Source organism: Procambarus clarkii, chromosome 18, assembly GCF_040958095.1.
Source record: "Procambarus clarkii isolate CNS0578487 chromosome 18, FALCON_Pclarkii_2.0, whole genome shotgun sequence".
NCBI classification, from domain to species: Eukaryota; Metazoa; Arthropoda; class Malacostraca; order Decapoda; family Cambaridae; genus Procambarus; species Procambarus clarkii.
The window spans coordinates 36,970,431-36,988,061 of NC_091167.1; the positions used below are offsets into that span (position 1 = coordinate 36,970,431).

A 17,631-nucleotide genomic window follows, 5' to 3' on the forward strand; every position below is an offset into this window, starting at 1 on the left:
TATAGGTTACTGCTACCACTACACCTGAGGGAGCCCCTGAGATGATCTAATGGGCCGCTCTAGCATCATAGCTGATCGAGAACGTACCTTTGGGGTATGGGATCCTCCTAGCACTACACTTGATAGAGTTAGTGTCGTGTGGAAATATTGGGTCCAGTCAGCATCACGGCTGATGAGGACTAGGCAAGAAGATTGAGGAATATGAGGGTTAAGCAACACCACGAATGATGAAGAAATTGAAGAGGGTATGAGTTCCTTTCAACAAATACTCAGGAGCCTGGATGAGGGTTCAAACCTATGCGCTGGGTGTTCCGAGGCACGTTCTAGTCGACTGCACCACGACATGGTAAAAAAATTGCAACCTGGGATACTATTTTATTTGTTCATTGATATATCACTTTAATGTGATTTCTTAGCTCCTATCATTGCCATGGGAGTCGGAAGTATGCACCTAGTGGGGGAATGGGGGAGGATATGCGGAGACCCGGCGGCAGCACCACGGTTGATGGGACAATTCAATTAGGAACTTCTCTGCTCTGCTGTCAGTCAACTTAGTCATAATTCACCCCGCAAACCCCCTTCAGAGCCACGGCCTCACAGGACGGATTTTTTGTCATGTTTTCAACTTTTTTCAAGATCTTTTACGGTTTTTTTCACTTTATGCATGTGGGGTATTTATCTTGCGTCTCCTCCGCACTTTTTCTCTATTTCCGAATTTAAGTACAAGCTAAGAGTTGTCCTTTATCAACTCATCTGATCATACTTTTAAAACCGTTTTTAATGGCTTCAATATTATTTTTATACTACAAATAAACTATAATCTTTAACTGCAATCATGGAAGGCACAGGATGAAGCAGAATCCACCTGTGTACTAAAGCTCTCACTTGGATCTATTAACTTAATTTAACACGTTTTTACGGGATGATTGAACACTTTTTAACATGCGTGTCGGGATAAGAATGAATAACAGCTGAATTAGTGTTGTACTGGAAACAGTACCGCTAGAATGAGACTGATGATGGCTGAGTTCTTTATGATGTGGGTTCCAACTTCTAAATACCCATGTCAATGAAGTTGAGACAGATGGAAAATATTGAGTCATTAGCTATACACATAACTCTAAGGTCTCTAATATCTCTCTGATGTTGAAGGCATTGGCCAGTTCAACCAGCGTGTACCAAGACAAGAGATGGTGTTGTATACTTCTCTATATCGTTCTGAATTCGCATAAATAATGTGGTGAAAACAAACAAGAAGATACGAGAATCTTCCGCATGGAAACGGTCTTTTGCTTCCTAGTAAATTTTGAAACCGCTGCTGACTAGAACGAGATGCGCCTAAGGGTTACACGATTCTATGCTGACGTCTACCTGGTTCACTATATGGGCCCTTCACGGTCACTCAGGAGCCGAACTTCATTCCTAAGATCAACATTGCAAACTAGTTTTCAGCCTCTTCTAGCTATGTCTGCCACAGTTGCAATATCATAGTGTCCTGATGGCTTCTTCAGTAGCAGTTAGGTAAGGTCAGGAGAAAGTACTAAGCCTTTAGATTGCATTTTAAACAGGGACAAGTTACTTTTTTCTTCAATATTAAAGAAATTTAGCATATTTTGTATTCCATCTAGCTTAAGGAATTAATTTTTTCTCTCACGCCTTTTTCTCATCTGTCTCTGCTGCCGCTTCTCTCCTTCTCCTTCCCCTTTTTCATAATTCTCTTTCACACTTCTGATTATGATTCCCATATCATCATATATCACCTCTTAAGCATATTTTCCATACTGGTCTTCTCCTTTCCTGTTCTCCCACTTCCTCTCCTCTTATATCCCTCTACCTTTCTTCTTCCTCCCGTCACCCATTTTCGTCTCTTCCTCTTGTTCAGCTCTGGCACCACCTTCCACTAGCTCGGTCTTATCTCCAGTGGAACAGTTAAGCTCCCCTTTTCGTAGTTTTGTGTCACTTTCGTTCATAATCTTAGGTTCACCCTAGACCTATATACGCTTAACGGGTTACTAAGCCCAAAAGTTAGTCTTCCACCTATTCTCTGAACTCGAATGGTCATTTATCACTAAAGATCAAAAGGAACTAATACTCTCAAGTTCAGCTATTATCTTCACTTTTTAGTTTAGCCAGTGTCGATCCACTTCAGAGAGAGAGAGAGAGAAAGAGAGAGAGAGAGAGAGAGAGAAAGAGAGAGAGAGAGAGAGAGAGAGAGAGAGAGAGAGAGAGAGAGAGAGAGAGAGAGAGAGAGAGAGAGAGAGAGAGAGAGAGAGAGAGAGAGAGAGAGAGGGAGAGAGAGAGAGAGAGAGAGAGAGAGAGAGAGAGAGAGAGAGAGAGAGAGAGAGAGAGAGAGAGAGAGGGAGAGAGAGAGAGAGAGAGAGAGAGAGAGAGAGAGAGAGAGAGAGAGAGAGAGAGAGAGAGAGAGAGAGAGAGAGAGAGAGAGAGAGAGAGAGAGTGAGAGAGAGAGAGAGAGAGAGAGAGAGAGAGAGAGAGAGAGAGAGAGAGAGAGAGAGAGAGAGAGAGAGAGAGAGAGAGAGAGAGAGAGAGACAGACAGACAGACAGACAGACAGACAGACAGACAGACAGACAGACAGACAGACAGACAGACAGACAGACAGACAGACAGACAGACAAACCGACAGACAGTTAGACGGAAAGGCAGACAGACAAACCGACAGACAGTCAGACGGAAAGGCAGACAGATATAGAGGACATCATACGAGATATATAAAATGATGGAACGTAGAAGACAGAGGGAGAGAGAAAACAAGGAACAAAATTGAAGAGAAAATAGGAGAACAAAAAATAGTGAAAATTACAGACAAATATTTTATTGAAAAAACACAAGACTTTCATGACCTCATTAAATTTATTAAACAAGGCATGTATTTATAGACACATCTGTACCGAATGTTAATTTATGGTTAATGTCAATGGTGGATTCTGTGGCGCAGTAGTAAGCGTAGTTGGGTCATAATCGACTTGGTCTAGGGTTGAATAACATGGCATCTAGATAATCGCATAGTGTATATAATAAAACGCTGCACATACGGTCTTCCATATGCTGAGTAAAGTTGGCTCATGATTTCCATTTTCTTAGACAGTAAACGTGTTTGGCTTAGTGAGGTCTTCACACAACAATGATTCTTCTCGATCTGCTTGTAACGGGACAACAATTGCCCTTCTAGTAGCTATGAACTGATAAGGAAACACCAAAATGTCTTCCACTACCTGGAAATTTACCTCGAGTCAGATAGATTGTGAGTTGGCTGCTCTTAACATACAGAGTATCATATATTGACTAATGTCAATAAAACTAATATATATTTAGAGAAAAACTTAGCAAATGGTGTGTAACATTACTCAGATCCATAGCCACATCATCAGCTTTCTTCAATGATATGTGCATGTAACACATATGTCTTACTTCGATATAAAATAATGTAATTTTTAAGAAAAAATTTGCATAATAATTTTTTTTTTATTATTTTACATATATGTAATATATAAGTGACAAAATTGCGTCCAATTGGCGTTAAAAATGAACGTAATTAAATTATGTGATCAAAATATTACTTTAATTAATTATCTTGTAAGACAATATATATACTAAATATAACCATCAGGTTTCTTAGAAGATTTTATAATACATACAAATATATTTTTACAGACTCCAAAAGCTGAACGTCACGAATTTATTTAGGGCTTCAAAATAGTCATGTCAAATTGATGATGCCCATGATGGTCTGTATGTTACCCACACCTACAGTTGAGAGGCGGGACCAAAGAGCCAGAGCTCTACCCCCGCAAGCACAACTAGGTAAGTACAACTAGGTAAGTACAGGGACAATACCTTGGGACAGGGAACACGTGTGGGCCGCACTCCTCGAAAAATTACTCTAGGCATTAGAATGATACGGAGGAAAGTCATTGAGGAGTGATATTACGAAGTGTAACACAACGGACAGGCAATAGGAATTTAGTGGCAGTGTCTGATTGTGCAAAGTAGACAATTACAATAGGAGCACGACATCTATGCTACGAGGGATGAAACTTGGAGCCTGGCAGCGGTATGGACATCAACAACTTCAGTGATTACTGAACCTTTCATATTAACCTAGTTTGCTCTGGTGATTGAGGTGGCCGGTAAGAGCCTCTACTGTCAATCTAACGGAGTACAGTGTGCTTTTAGTATAACAATTAGTTTTGGACATAAGCTAAAGAACGTAAAGAATCTTGAAATATATGGCTTATTTGGGTACTACTTCTTGTCACCCAAGTGTCATAAGACCACACCGCCAATCCCCCGCCCCCCCATCACCATACAGTACCCGCCACACAGACACACACACAGACACACACACAGACACACACACACACACACACACACACACACACACACACACACACACACACACACACACACACACACACACACACATACACAAACACACACACACACACACACACACACACACACACACACACACACACACACACACACACACACACACACACACACACACACACATACACAAACACACACACACACTCACGGAAGTGATGTGGTAAACGCTGACTCCATACACAGTTTCAAACGTAGATATGTTCTGTTCAATAATTGTAAACAAAGCCGCCAAAGATTGAGAAAAGATGTACAGGTTCGTAAGATCTTGCGTAACTGCTTCGTGAATCTGTCCTGTACACCAGCATATTTCCAGCTGAGAGGCGGGACCAAAGAACCGAAGCTCAACCGCCCGCAAGCACAACTAGGTAGGGAGAGTACACACACACAAACACAAACATCGTCGTGTTCGTGTAGTAAGAGGCAGCAAGACGGGCAGGGATGGACCACGAACCTACAGTAAATCACAAGACTGTCGATAAAGGTAATTGTTTGATTATGTCTTCGTCAGCGCAGTGGATGGCTGGAAGGAAGAGAGAGAGAGAGAGAGAGAGAGAAAGACACAAGGAAGGAGGAAAAACACCCAGCTGGGAAGGAGGAAAGAAGTGAAAGAATGGAAGAGAAGTGCTTTTATATATAGGTGTGTACTATGTTGCAATTTTGTATTTTGATGAAGCCTCAGATCCCGAGATTTGACCGTAAGGGTAAATTGACTCCTGAGGTCTTGCTGATGCGCATGCACCTTAGAGTTTACACACCTCTGCAGGGGTGTGCAACGAGACGTTGGTATCAATAAGTACAGTGAGTAGACAAATAAACACGGAGTAAGCGTTCGCCAGTAGCAAGCATAAAAGTGGAGGTTAAAGGGAGTCATTAGGAGGTAATCTATGGCGTTTATAGCCAGGGAATAATGTAGAGCGCTCGTCAGTGGTGCGTTGGCTGCGGGAGAGTACGGACGCACGCAACTAGGCTCCTCGTGTCGCCTGACTCCGCCCTTTCCCCCTTCTTCCAGCTTCGGTTCACCTACCTAATACGTTAACACATCCGCTTCTTCTCATTATTCAGGATGGAAAATCTGGGTAACAGAGAAGTGTATTATCGTCATGTTTGATTGTCCCGTGTTACCCTATCTGACATGATATGGGTTCCCTCACTCTAAAGCCCCATAATACGAGTGCGTGACGCCCCGAGTGCCCATATTTTGTGGAAGTGTTGTGAATTGGATTTGAAGTTATACGTTGAACTTGATGTGCGTCACTGGTGTTAACTCTCATGCTGATCCTGACTCTCAGTTACTTGAAATATATATGATAAATAAAGGGTTCAAAACGGTGTGGATAGAATTAATCTCTTAGCGACTTCATAATAATTATATATATATATATATATATATATATATATATATATATATATATATATATATATATATATATATATATATATACATATATATACATATATATAAAATATATATATTTATATATAAAATATATATATATATATATATATATATATATATATATATATATATATATATATATATATATATATATATATATATATATCAGTTTTTGAACGTGTTTGTGTTTATCTCTCAACGTGGGACCCTGCCAGGACTCATTACTTCAGACAGCCGCCTTAGGATCTCATTTCAACCCAGAATGACAGCTTGTGTGAAGTTGAAATTGCATCCAGAGTTGGCTCGTAAGCTCCTGAGTTGCGTCTGACGACTGTAACAAAGAGTAAGCAAGGCTACCCACAATCCTCAACAGAACACGATAAAGTGGGGATTTACTGCCCTTGGAAAGTAAATGTTAATGTCTTGGTGGAAGTGCCTTTCTGTTCGTGCGTTTACGCCTTTTGTCTCTCACTCTCTTTCCGTGTTTTTGGTTTATGGCTTTTAAAACTTGACTTTAATTGATCATTAGTTGTACTTACAATAGCTACCAGAAGCTATTTGCGTCACTCAAACTATTTAACACTGCCCATGTGGACATTTTTCCCCTTTAGTTTGTTTACTTGTGTTTTAAATCTAAATAATAATAGTAAATATTCTTGGGCAATTTTCCGGTTACTTAAAATAGTTATTTTTGTTTTTTTGGTGGCAGTGACAAATCAAAAGAATGGACTATCTGTTCAGCCTTTCCGTATACATGAAGGCAGAATGCTTCAATGACATTTGAGCTCGATTAGATTCATGTTGAAAACAATATGGAGTAGAATATTCTGACCTCTCTGCTTAACACCGAAAACTATAACTTCTATTTGCATATTGTTATAATATCCTAGAGTAAGAAATTAGCCAACTGCTGCAGAATGAGTGGAAAGTTCTGAAACTCAAGTACACAACATTGCTTTTAGTTCAATAACTTACTCAAATGAGTAGGGCCGTTGCAGCAATTAAGGATTTGGTGATTCTATAAAAAAAAGGAAGCTTCAGCAATTTAATGAGCCTACCAAACTTTTCACAAATAATTTACTGACTATAAATTGCCAGTTCAGGACTACTGAAAGTTATATTGAGGGTTCAGCCTCATTCCCACTCACAACAATTTGTCTGCTTGGAATAATATTCCAAGTTCCACTAATTATCGTCTTGCAAACAGAGGGCATTTTTACCGGTGAGAAACAGGTTCAATTTTAATAAGTAGACATTATAAAAGAGCGGAACCAGTATCGATTCCCACCACCTCTAACGTCGCTATTAGGAACTAAGAGATATTGCTGCGATTTTGAAGAGGTAATTAAATAACTGTTAGATGTTTCATGACGTCCTTGCCAATTGATCGTTATCTGCCAAAAATTCGAACTAGTATTCTGAAGAGACCGACCGAAAACGCAGGTATGATTCCCTGAAGTGTTCCAAATACTTACGGAATTGTGGTAGTGTTATGGGTTTCTTTCCCATTGTCTGGGACAGTAAACCTGTTAATCTTATCACGGTCCCTCCTAAAAATCAATTCACCTGCAACAGGATGCAACTCACAACAGCCGCGAGACTCCCGATTACCTATTTAATGATTAGTGAAGTAGTGCATCTCATGTAAGGAAATAAGTCTTTAATTCTTTGCCCAGCTCTTAATTCGAACTTGTGCTAAGAAATTGTAATAACTGATCTAACTCTTCCTAAAACCGCACGAAGAATGCCTCCAGAAAATTAAATTTTTATTCGATTTTTGGCAATATATTACTTCTGCAACCAATATATCGTTACGATATGTTACTGCATTTAATTACTAAAATATATTTGATAAGATACAAAGAATTTTGCGGAAATAAGAAATTATAAAATAATTTTGTAAATAATATGGTATTCCTTATGCAGGCGATGAGTCACAATAACGTGGCTAAAGTAGTTTGACCAGACCACACACTAGAAAGTGAAGTGACAACGACTTTTCGGTCCGTCCTGGACAACCGACTTGAGAATGGTCCAGGACGGACTGAAACGTCGTCGTCCCTTCACCTTCTAGTGTTTGGTCTGGTCAAATGGTATTCCTTCTTTAGACTAAATTGACACCGTGTGCAGACAGTAGAGTTCCTGTGATCTTGACCGACCACTTGTTCTCTATGACTCCAGGCTGACTTTAATGATTTGTTAGACTTGACAATATATTTGAAACCCAATATACCATACATGGATTTAAATACTCCCAATAATGTATACATACTAAGCCCGGAATGCACTCGATATTTTCACGTAGCTTCATGCTTTTGAGTAGGATGCATTTTGTTTATGTTTTCTGTTAGTAATTAATTACATTCTAATGATTCGCGCGCGCGCCCGCGTACACACACACACACACACACACACACACACACATATACACACACACACACACTGCAAGGTGACTCGAACTCAGAAAGCACAGGTGTTCGGCATAACTGATATGGTTACACCACCCCACCCAGTGTGTGTCTAGGTTTTGTTTACCTCTCATTTGTGGTCTAGGCAAGTATATGTGTGTATATATATGTATATGTATATATGTATATATATATATATATATATATATATATATATATATATATATATATATATATATATATATATATATATATAATTTATATATATAATTTTAACCTTTTAATTTTAGTTTGCTATAAATAATATTTATATTTATGTAATTTAAAACTTTAAAAAAGATACTTAATATTCTCGATTGCAATTTCAAATATTTTGCAATTAAACCTAAATGCAATAATATGCTGTCGTTTTAGCAATCTTCTTTTATGAATAACTCATCTTGTTCTCTTTTATATGTTTTTTTTTCCTGATGAATTTCATAATCTACCTCTCGATTTAATGTTTATACAAGAAATTCAACCTAAAATCTTTCAGCAACTAAGAAGAAAGCAACATGGTGAAGCGCCCCCACCTGGCCAGGGACATGTCTGATCCTCGGACAGTGAATGTGGCAGTGAAAGACCTTGCTCTCTGGTTGGAACTGAGCAGCATAACATTTGTTTAATCCAGGAATGGTGGGAAGGAGACCGACTCATTTTCTCTAGTCAGCTTCCAACGGTATTTTTAAATTGAAAAGATATCTTTCGCAGTGTAATTTATTTTCGTAAGAATGAGACGTAATTTTGGCTTATTGTTGATGGTCAGTGTTGGATAAATAAGCCCTGGTAAATAAATTGATTTGGAAAAAGAAAGATACCCAAAGGGAGGCAGAAGCGTCTTACAAAGCTTACTGTTATTCTCAATAAACCTGATCCAACTTCAGATTACTCGAGTGCTCAACGAATTCTAAACCCGCGCTTGAAATTAAACAAACAGCGATAAACCTTTCCGCAAATCCGCAGCTGAGATAATAAAACTCGCGATTCACTAAGACGGGAGAGAGAGAAAAAAAAACAAAAGTCGAATTTCTTCGTAGCAAAAGCGACTCCGGAAAAAGAACACCCCGACCGAGCAGCAGAACGCGCTAGTGATCAGCATGAAGCTCTCGAGCGACGGTCCTTGGTCCGCGAGGGTATTCCTCCTGCTAGTTCTACTGCACCTCAGCGGAGCCCTCGCCTACTCCTACTGGGGACAGCACCGAGGTGAGTATCCCCAACAAGGTTGGCTGGGAGGGAAAGGGTGTAAAACTGGTTGGGTTGATGTGGTGAAGGTAGGGTGAGAGCATGGCGGCCGCGACTACTTTTACTCCTTTTAGCGTCGAGAGTGCTTGCCTACTGACGCCATGGGTGTGGACTGGAAGGGGTGGGTGAGACCAACAAATGCTTGGTCTGCAGGGACAATGGTGAGAGGATGAGCTTTCCAAAAGCAGAAAATATCGGAGCTGTGGCATATGTTGTAGTGGCTGAGCTATATATATTTTTTTAAGTTTTTTATTTAGTATAAAAGTTGTTATAACCAAAACCTTTTAGTGAACCAGAAATTAGCACCCTGATATTTAGAGGAATAAGACCTCTATGTATCCATTTCTTGCTAGGATGTTATCAGTGGTCATGAGGTGGTGTAACGTGTACTCGTGTACTCATGTGAAATTTACTGATAATCCTTTTTAAACAAAACATTTTGTATGTTCTTGTTTGTTGGCCTTATTAATTCGATTTTTTTTTTCGGAACATGAATTGTGTTCATTTTGACTGATGATGTATAATTAAAAAGTTTCTAAAATTATTATTATTTTTTTTTTTACCTGAATGCCTCTGGCTCATCTACACAAAGAACTTTCTTCTCCGGACATAATTAGTCTAGACTGTCTTTGGCATCAAAAGATTTTTATTAAATATTTTTCCACTTCCAACTTTTCGACAGAGCGCACATCAAGACCGGATGTGTTTAGCTCTGGGCTGGCGTGTTTAACTTCAGAGTTATTATTCTGTGATTTTTAGGCTGTAGCTCTTATGTTCTGTGTGCATAATTAATTTTAATGAAGCGTTACTATGTAGCTTCAATTCTAAATTGACCTGATCAGAATTCAAGTTGAATGGTGGCTCATTACACTCCACGGCTGGTGGAACCCTTGACTCTTCAGATATGCCATTTCACTGATCTGTCATATCAGTGAAATGACTGATATGACATATCATGATACATGATGATATATTATATATACAAAATGGATGGAACTCTCTCTCTCTCTCTCTCTCTCTCTCTCTCTCTCTCTCTCTCTCTCTCTCTCTCTCTCTCTCTCTCTCTCTCTCTCTCTCTCTCTCACTCTCTCTCTCTCTCTCTCTCTCTCTCTCTCTCTCTCTCTCTCACTCTCTCACTCTCTCTCTCTCTCTCTCTCTCTCTCTCTCTCTCTCTCTCTCTCTCTCTCTCACTCTCTCACTCTCTCACTCTCTCTCTCTCTCTCTCTCTCTCTCTCTCTCTCTCTCTCGCGCGCGCTCTCTCTCTCTCTCTCTCTCTCTCTCTCTCTCTCTCTCTCTCTCTCTCTCTCTCTCTCTCTCTCTCTCTCTCTCTCTCTCTCTCTCTCTCTCTCTCTCTCTCTCTCTCTCTCTCTGCTTCAGGAAGATGCATGGTAAGCAGCGTGGTGTGAAGTTGGATAGTTGACGTTAATAAGGAACTGCCACAACATTTTGAGTCACACTGCATTTTACCTTATTGTCGAAAGTGAATCTCACTTTCATCTGACCCTCTTAGGCATCTGAACCTCTGTGCTTCTTACCATACCTAATCTCGTAACTGTTATATGGTGTCAGTCAAAGCTGGCCTTCCCTTTCAACTCGTCTCACAAGCGCACCTCTCTTCTCATACTGGAGAGAAGCTTATTTACCTTACAAAGACCAATATGGGAATTATGTCATGTAGTGTAGGGTTGTGTATAATTACTATGAATACTTTTGGTCATCACATTATCAACGTGCTCGTTATGGAGTCCTTGAGTCTCCTCCCAAACCTGGATAGCCATCTTGATTCTCCTGTCTCATGTTTTGTTATTTTAAATATTCTTGCGTTCTCTGTGATTACTTATCACAAGTATTGCTCACGAGTATTGCATTCGCCACTGAATTTCCTAGAGATAGACATTTAAGGAATGTCTATCTATATTATTAAGTTCAGGGTTATGTCAACTTATTTGGAATATAAAATATATATAATTAGTTTACCTCAAGATAGTGCCTTCCCCTCGTGTGTCTATGAACTCACCTAGTTGTGCTTGCGGGGGTTGAGCTTTGGCTCTTTGGCCCTTCCTTTCAACCGTCAATCTACTGGTGTACAGATTCCTGAGCTTCTCGAGCTCTATCATATCGTCCATTTACTAACTACTCTGACACTGAAGAAATTCTTTCTAATGTCTCTGTGGCTCATTTAGGTACTCAGCTTCCACCTGTGTTCCCTTGTGCGTGTATCACCCGTGTTAAATAATCTATCCTTGTCTACCCTGTCAATTCCCATGAGAATTTCGTATGTAGTGATCTTGTCTTCCGGAACTCTTCTGTCTTCCATCGAAGTTTTTATTATTAAAAAGTTTTTACTGTTATTCCAGCTGAAGTTTTATTACCGAGAAAAAATATTCTTTTTCAAAGTAAACTCCTCATGAACCAGTGTGCATGTACTCATCGAGTTGCATTCACAAAGTTCAGAGTCAGTGTTTGAGCCTTGCTTTTACCTTTATTGATTATTTAAGGCTCCCGATCCTGTTCTTGAAACTGTCTGCAGTTGGCTCTCTTCACCCCTCCCTGTCCTTAACTTCTCTAAATGGTTTTGTGCATATGAATGGCAAATCAATGTCTCTAATTTAAACTTTCGTTGTGCATTTTATTGCTGGTCATTGTAAAAGTTTAATGTGTGTCGTCTCTGTTAGTGAGTCTAATAATCTGTCATGCCGAGACCATGCGTTATATATCAGAGACTTCTACAATCATGCTGTGAGCATGCGTTATATCAGAGGCTTCTACAATCATGCTGTGATCATGCGTTATATCAGAGGCTTCTACAAACATGCCGTGATCATGTGTAATACGCACAACTCTTTTTTTTCCTGAGGTGGTTAGGAAAATGCTTTTAATGCTTTTAAGGATGTGTGTGTGTTAGTTAATATTATCATAATAAATTTAATTGATTTATTTAATAATGATATAATAATAATATATTATAATTATTTTTAAGCGTAATTTATATTTCTTTAATTTGTTTTTGATTTTTGTAACAGAACTGCAGTTTATTCGTTTGCTATTTGCAGCAATAAGGGGTAAGTTAGTATTTGTTATGTACCAATTATGTAACTGACCTTACATTTCAAAATGTTTGAATTGACTGAACTTGCTCTGAATGTTCATTATTTCCTTTATGGAAATGTTGCTACACCTTATTTACCTGATATTTATTTACCTACTGGCTACATGTAGAAAGCTTTGCATATCTTCACAACACTTATTACGAACCAGTTAGGTGATAGAACAAAGGCGTGCGAAGCGTAATATTTGCGTGTCTGCGTGAAATATCGAGAACAATAGTTTCTGTTCTCCTATATTTTGATTTTGATGTCCCTCGTGCCAGGAAGGGATTAAGGTGGGGATAGTTGGCGGTAAACAAATTACAACATATTATGGTATATCTTTGGTATGCGGTTATATAGTTTTATACAAGGCCAGGTGGCAAGGAAAATTCTCAGCTGGGCTCCAACACGATGACGTAAATAGTACCTTTTTGTGTTCTGTTAGCGAGAAAATTAGTGTAATCACCGTATCGTTGCTTGCATCTCTTATACTTCGTTGTATACATTATGGAGAAGGTTGTGTCGTTTTGCTCCGTATAATATATAGCTAATATATGCTCAAAGAGAATACAAGTGCACAGATGGTAAATAATTGTAACTTAACCTTGAGTGTAATAATAAACATCATTATTAAAATAAATAGTTATTTATCTTCCTGCTACTACCATTAACAACATTGAGAACATCAGTGGGAGTCATGACAAAAATTCGGACTTGCACTCTGGGTGCTCCCAAGCACATACGTTAAACCACTGAACCATAATGTGCTAGAAGTAATATAAGCTGGGATTGAACCGAATCCAAAAGAGGTGGATTTTCCTGCTCCTTTGGCATTGAGCTGATACTAAGTCAAAGTTGTATACATTAAACGAGGTTTAATGTATAAAATTAACTGGTGTTGTATAGGATTTCTTCCCGCTAACGCCCACTTCAAATGCAAAAAGAAATCTCATTAACGATTTGTTTCAATTTTATGTGTTTTTATTATTAACATTAATAATATTATTCCAAAATAATTATATTTAATTAGTATAATTACCAGTTCTATTTGTTTGTAATATTATTTGTTTCTTTGATGAACACTAATAGGTTTGGAATTAAATATATGTACACAATAACTTGACTGTAGGCAGTCCAGCCAATGTCCAAGAGAAACACAGAACTAACGCCTGTTGAGAGGAAATCAGTCTGTAACTAAAGCATCGCGTATGTGTGCATTTCTTAACCTGTAGGACACTGAGCTTAGTTCTCGAATCCATTACAGAAGTCTGCAGATTCCTGTTAATTAAGCTGCACTAATCGAAACAGGGAATAGACTGTTGGTGTTTATGATATCGAACTCTGCAACAAACTAATCAGAGCCGTTATTTGCTTACCAACACAAATGTTAGTGAATTCATTTTAGGAACACACTATGTGCAGATGTAACGTTTTTTCACAAAGACTCCATGGATGAGTGTGGGGTGAACTACCAGCCACAGGATGGACATGTATCCACTGTTAATTAGAGGATTGGTGTCTAGTCGACGCGTCGATAACTATTCACAGTATGGGTATGTAGTCAAATAAAACTCAGAGGATTGATATAGAGTTCAATACTACTCACAGGAATACTATGGGCTCCACTATCACTTTCAGGATTGATATGAGGTTCACTTTCACTAATAGGAAAGGTATGAGGACAACTAGCAACAATTGGAAGAGTTCGAACTCCACTACCACTCACACGATGGGAATGGGGAACACTTCAACACACAGGATGCAAACGAGGTGTAAAATAGATTAACAAATGTAAAAAAAAACTCAAATGGTAGGAGAGGGAGGCTCGTGTAATAGAGAGTAGAGGGAGTTAGCAGGACGAACGACGCCTGCAATCAGAAAAGTGATGAGTTATGTTAAAATTTGTCCTTCTAACGTATTATTGTTTATAAAAATGCGGTGATGAATTTCATTAATTCTCTACATTAGCCTTAGTCTTGATGTCTGAAGATTCTGTGCAATATCCCTAAAGTGGTTTCTTTATTAAATGTTCAGTTTAGAGACTCAAAACTTCATGAACTGGGTTCTTGTGTATTACTAAATCATTGACTGTGGTTGACTCAGCAAGCATAATCGTACTTTTGGAGTTTAAAATAAATTTCTGGATATTTCATTTAACTATAGTTTGTAAAAAGTATTACAGTAAATATTGATAGCGCATGCTTTACTTGGCAATCAATTGACGCTGTTCTTGATCATTTATTAAATGATTAACTTAAAGCTGGATAATTGTCTATCATCCTCCCTAACACTGTGAAATTTCTTAGAGGTGTTTAAAATATCCTGGTGATCGCACAATGTTGTATCATTCTGGATAAATACAGGAAGAATCTCAAGGAAATTGAACAGCAAATATAATTTCTATCTAACTAAATTTCGGAAGTCTTAATGAAGTTGAACAAACTGAATATTTCACGTAAGAAGCAATCAAAGGTTTCAATTCAATCATAGTCACATTTCAAATGATGACACACGTTAAAATCAATATGAAATAATCCATGAGGATATTTCGTTCCAATTTTAGTATTTCCATTATAAATGGGTAATATACACAGAGATTGGTTTATTTCTGAAGACATATTCGTTTTATATTATACGGTTTCCCTTAGACGAATATCCGTATGTCCCAGGATCATTACAATACAATAAATGTCGTTTATTCTTCATTAGGGAATGCAGTGAGCAACAGCGATCCTGAATAGTGACACAAATAAACAAACCACAAAGAAACCATCATTCCTCTAACAGGACCGACCGTATACACGATCGCCAAAACTTTCAGCAGACTCAAAATAGTGACTTTGTCAATGTGTTGATAGGTGAACCACTCACTAACCTAGAAGTGAGGCTTTACAGACCCAGGGATGCCTGCCGGGTCGATTGTTCCAAAAATATTTGCTACACATAGGAACCAGACCCAAAACTTTTTTAGCTTTGAGAACGTTGAAATAAATCAAACATCATTGAAAACATGTGGTAGTCTCTGCAGCTGTAAACAAATCAATGCTTTTACAAAATTGATAATTATGAATTTATATTAGCATTGCAATCCCTTTTACAAAATTGATTCGTCACGTTGGAGTAGCCAGCCATGTCATAGAAGAAGTCAGTAAATAATGAAGATGTGAAAACGTAAAAGTTTATGTACTGATCACACTAAAATAAAAAAATAAATCAAACCATCATACTTTCCAACTGAAGTCAAAATAAACTTTATATATATCTTTTTTTCTCCATAGCATTTTTCGACTGTGTGTTAATGTCTAATGATTATTGTGAATAATGCTGATTATCACGGATAAAACCACTATATGTGAAGAGTTCATATACTGTCATTGGTGATATTGTTGAAGAGAGAGAGAGAGAGAGAGAGAGAGAGAGAGAGAGAGAGAGAGAGAGAGAGAGAGAGAGAGAGAGAGAGAGAGAGAGAGAGAGAGAGAGAGAGAGAGAGAGAGAGAGAGAGAGAGAGAGAGAGAGAGAGAGAGAGAGAGAGAGAGAGAGAGAGAGAGAGAGAGAGAAAAAATACAAAATGTGTTGCCCATGGATAGAAGCGGAGTATTTATTTTGTAACGTTCATAAGAAACAACATGACTTTCACACACACACACACACACACACACACACACACACACACACACACACACACACACACACACAGGAGGCTGTGGAAGCTGACTCCATACAGACTTTCAAATGTAGATATGATAGAGCCCAATAGGCCCAGAAATCTTTACACCAGTTGATTGACAGTTGAGAGGCGGGACCAAAGAGCCAGAGCTCAACCCCCGCAAACACAAGTAGGTGAGTACACACACACACACACACACACACACACACACACACACACACACACACACACACTTGCACGCGCATGCGCGCGCGCGCCTAACAAATTCACTTTGTGATGTCCATTATAGTGTAGGGCTTCTGTAATGGATGACTCAATATGGAGAATTAAATACTTTGTTGCCATGATTAAGGCCACGTGCATTTTATTGCTGATATCGGGATATTATGATTGATGTTGCTGATATCATATAAATTATATTTTCTATTAAAATTGTTGCGTTTATTCTTGTTATTGTTCACATGAAAATGTATATACTTTTTATGTTTTAACTGTTTACATTATTCATTTATTATTGAAATACGCTCCAAGTGCACATACTCACTCCAGTGTCACAATATTTAAGGAAAGTGAGGAACCTATGAGAGATGTAGTGAAATTTTATTTTAGTACAAGTAACAACAAATCTCTCGGCGGAGGAATGCATCACTAGAACAACATCAGCAGCATATGCTAAGCTGGCTGACGATAGAACTGCTTTCAGTAACATAGCAAAATAGCCCACTACATTACTGACTTCCGTGTCTGGTGCCCAGAGGAAGGATAAATATATGGTATCACCTAGACACACACACACACACACACACACACACACACACACACACACACACACACACACACACACACACACACACACACACACACACACACACACACACACACACACACACACACACACACACACACACACACACACACACACACACATACACACACACACACACACACACACACACACACACACACACACATACACACTCACTCACACACACACACACACACACACACACACACACACACACACACACACACACACACACACACACACACACATACACACTCACTCACACACACACACACACACACACACACACACACACACACACACACACACACACACACACACACACACACGCACACACACACACACCAAGAAAAATTAGGCTACGACTGGTTGCACACCTGGAAAACGTTAGGTTTGTGAACAAACATCAACATGGGTTCTGGACAGAGAAATCGTGCCTAACGAACCTTATGGAATTCTATGATAAAATAACGAGGAGAAGACAGGACAGAGATGGTTGGGCAGACTGCATATTTCTGGACTGCCAAAAAGCCTTTGATACAGTACCGCACATGAGACTGCTGTTCAAACTCGAGA

At 38.8% G+C, this 17,631-nt stretch overlaps 1 protein-coding gene across 1 annotated transcript in view; it reads left to right on the top strand.

The window, feature by feature from the left end:
- Positions 1-5,346: 5,346 nt before the first annotated feature.
- LOC123747809 (lachesin) overlaps positions 5,347-17,631 on the top strand; it is a 160,172-nt gene continuing 147,887 nt past the window's right edge. The window contains exons 1-2 of the mRNA XM_069326500.1: positions 5,347-5,485; positions 8,749-9,455. Of these exons, the coding sequence (XP_069182601.1) occupies positions 9,350-9,455 (106 nt within the window). The 5' untranslated portion in view covers positions 5,347-5,485; positions 8,749-9,349. The remainder of the gene's footprint in view (positions 5,486-8,748; positions 9,456-17,631) is intronic.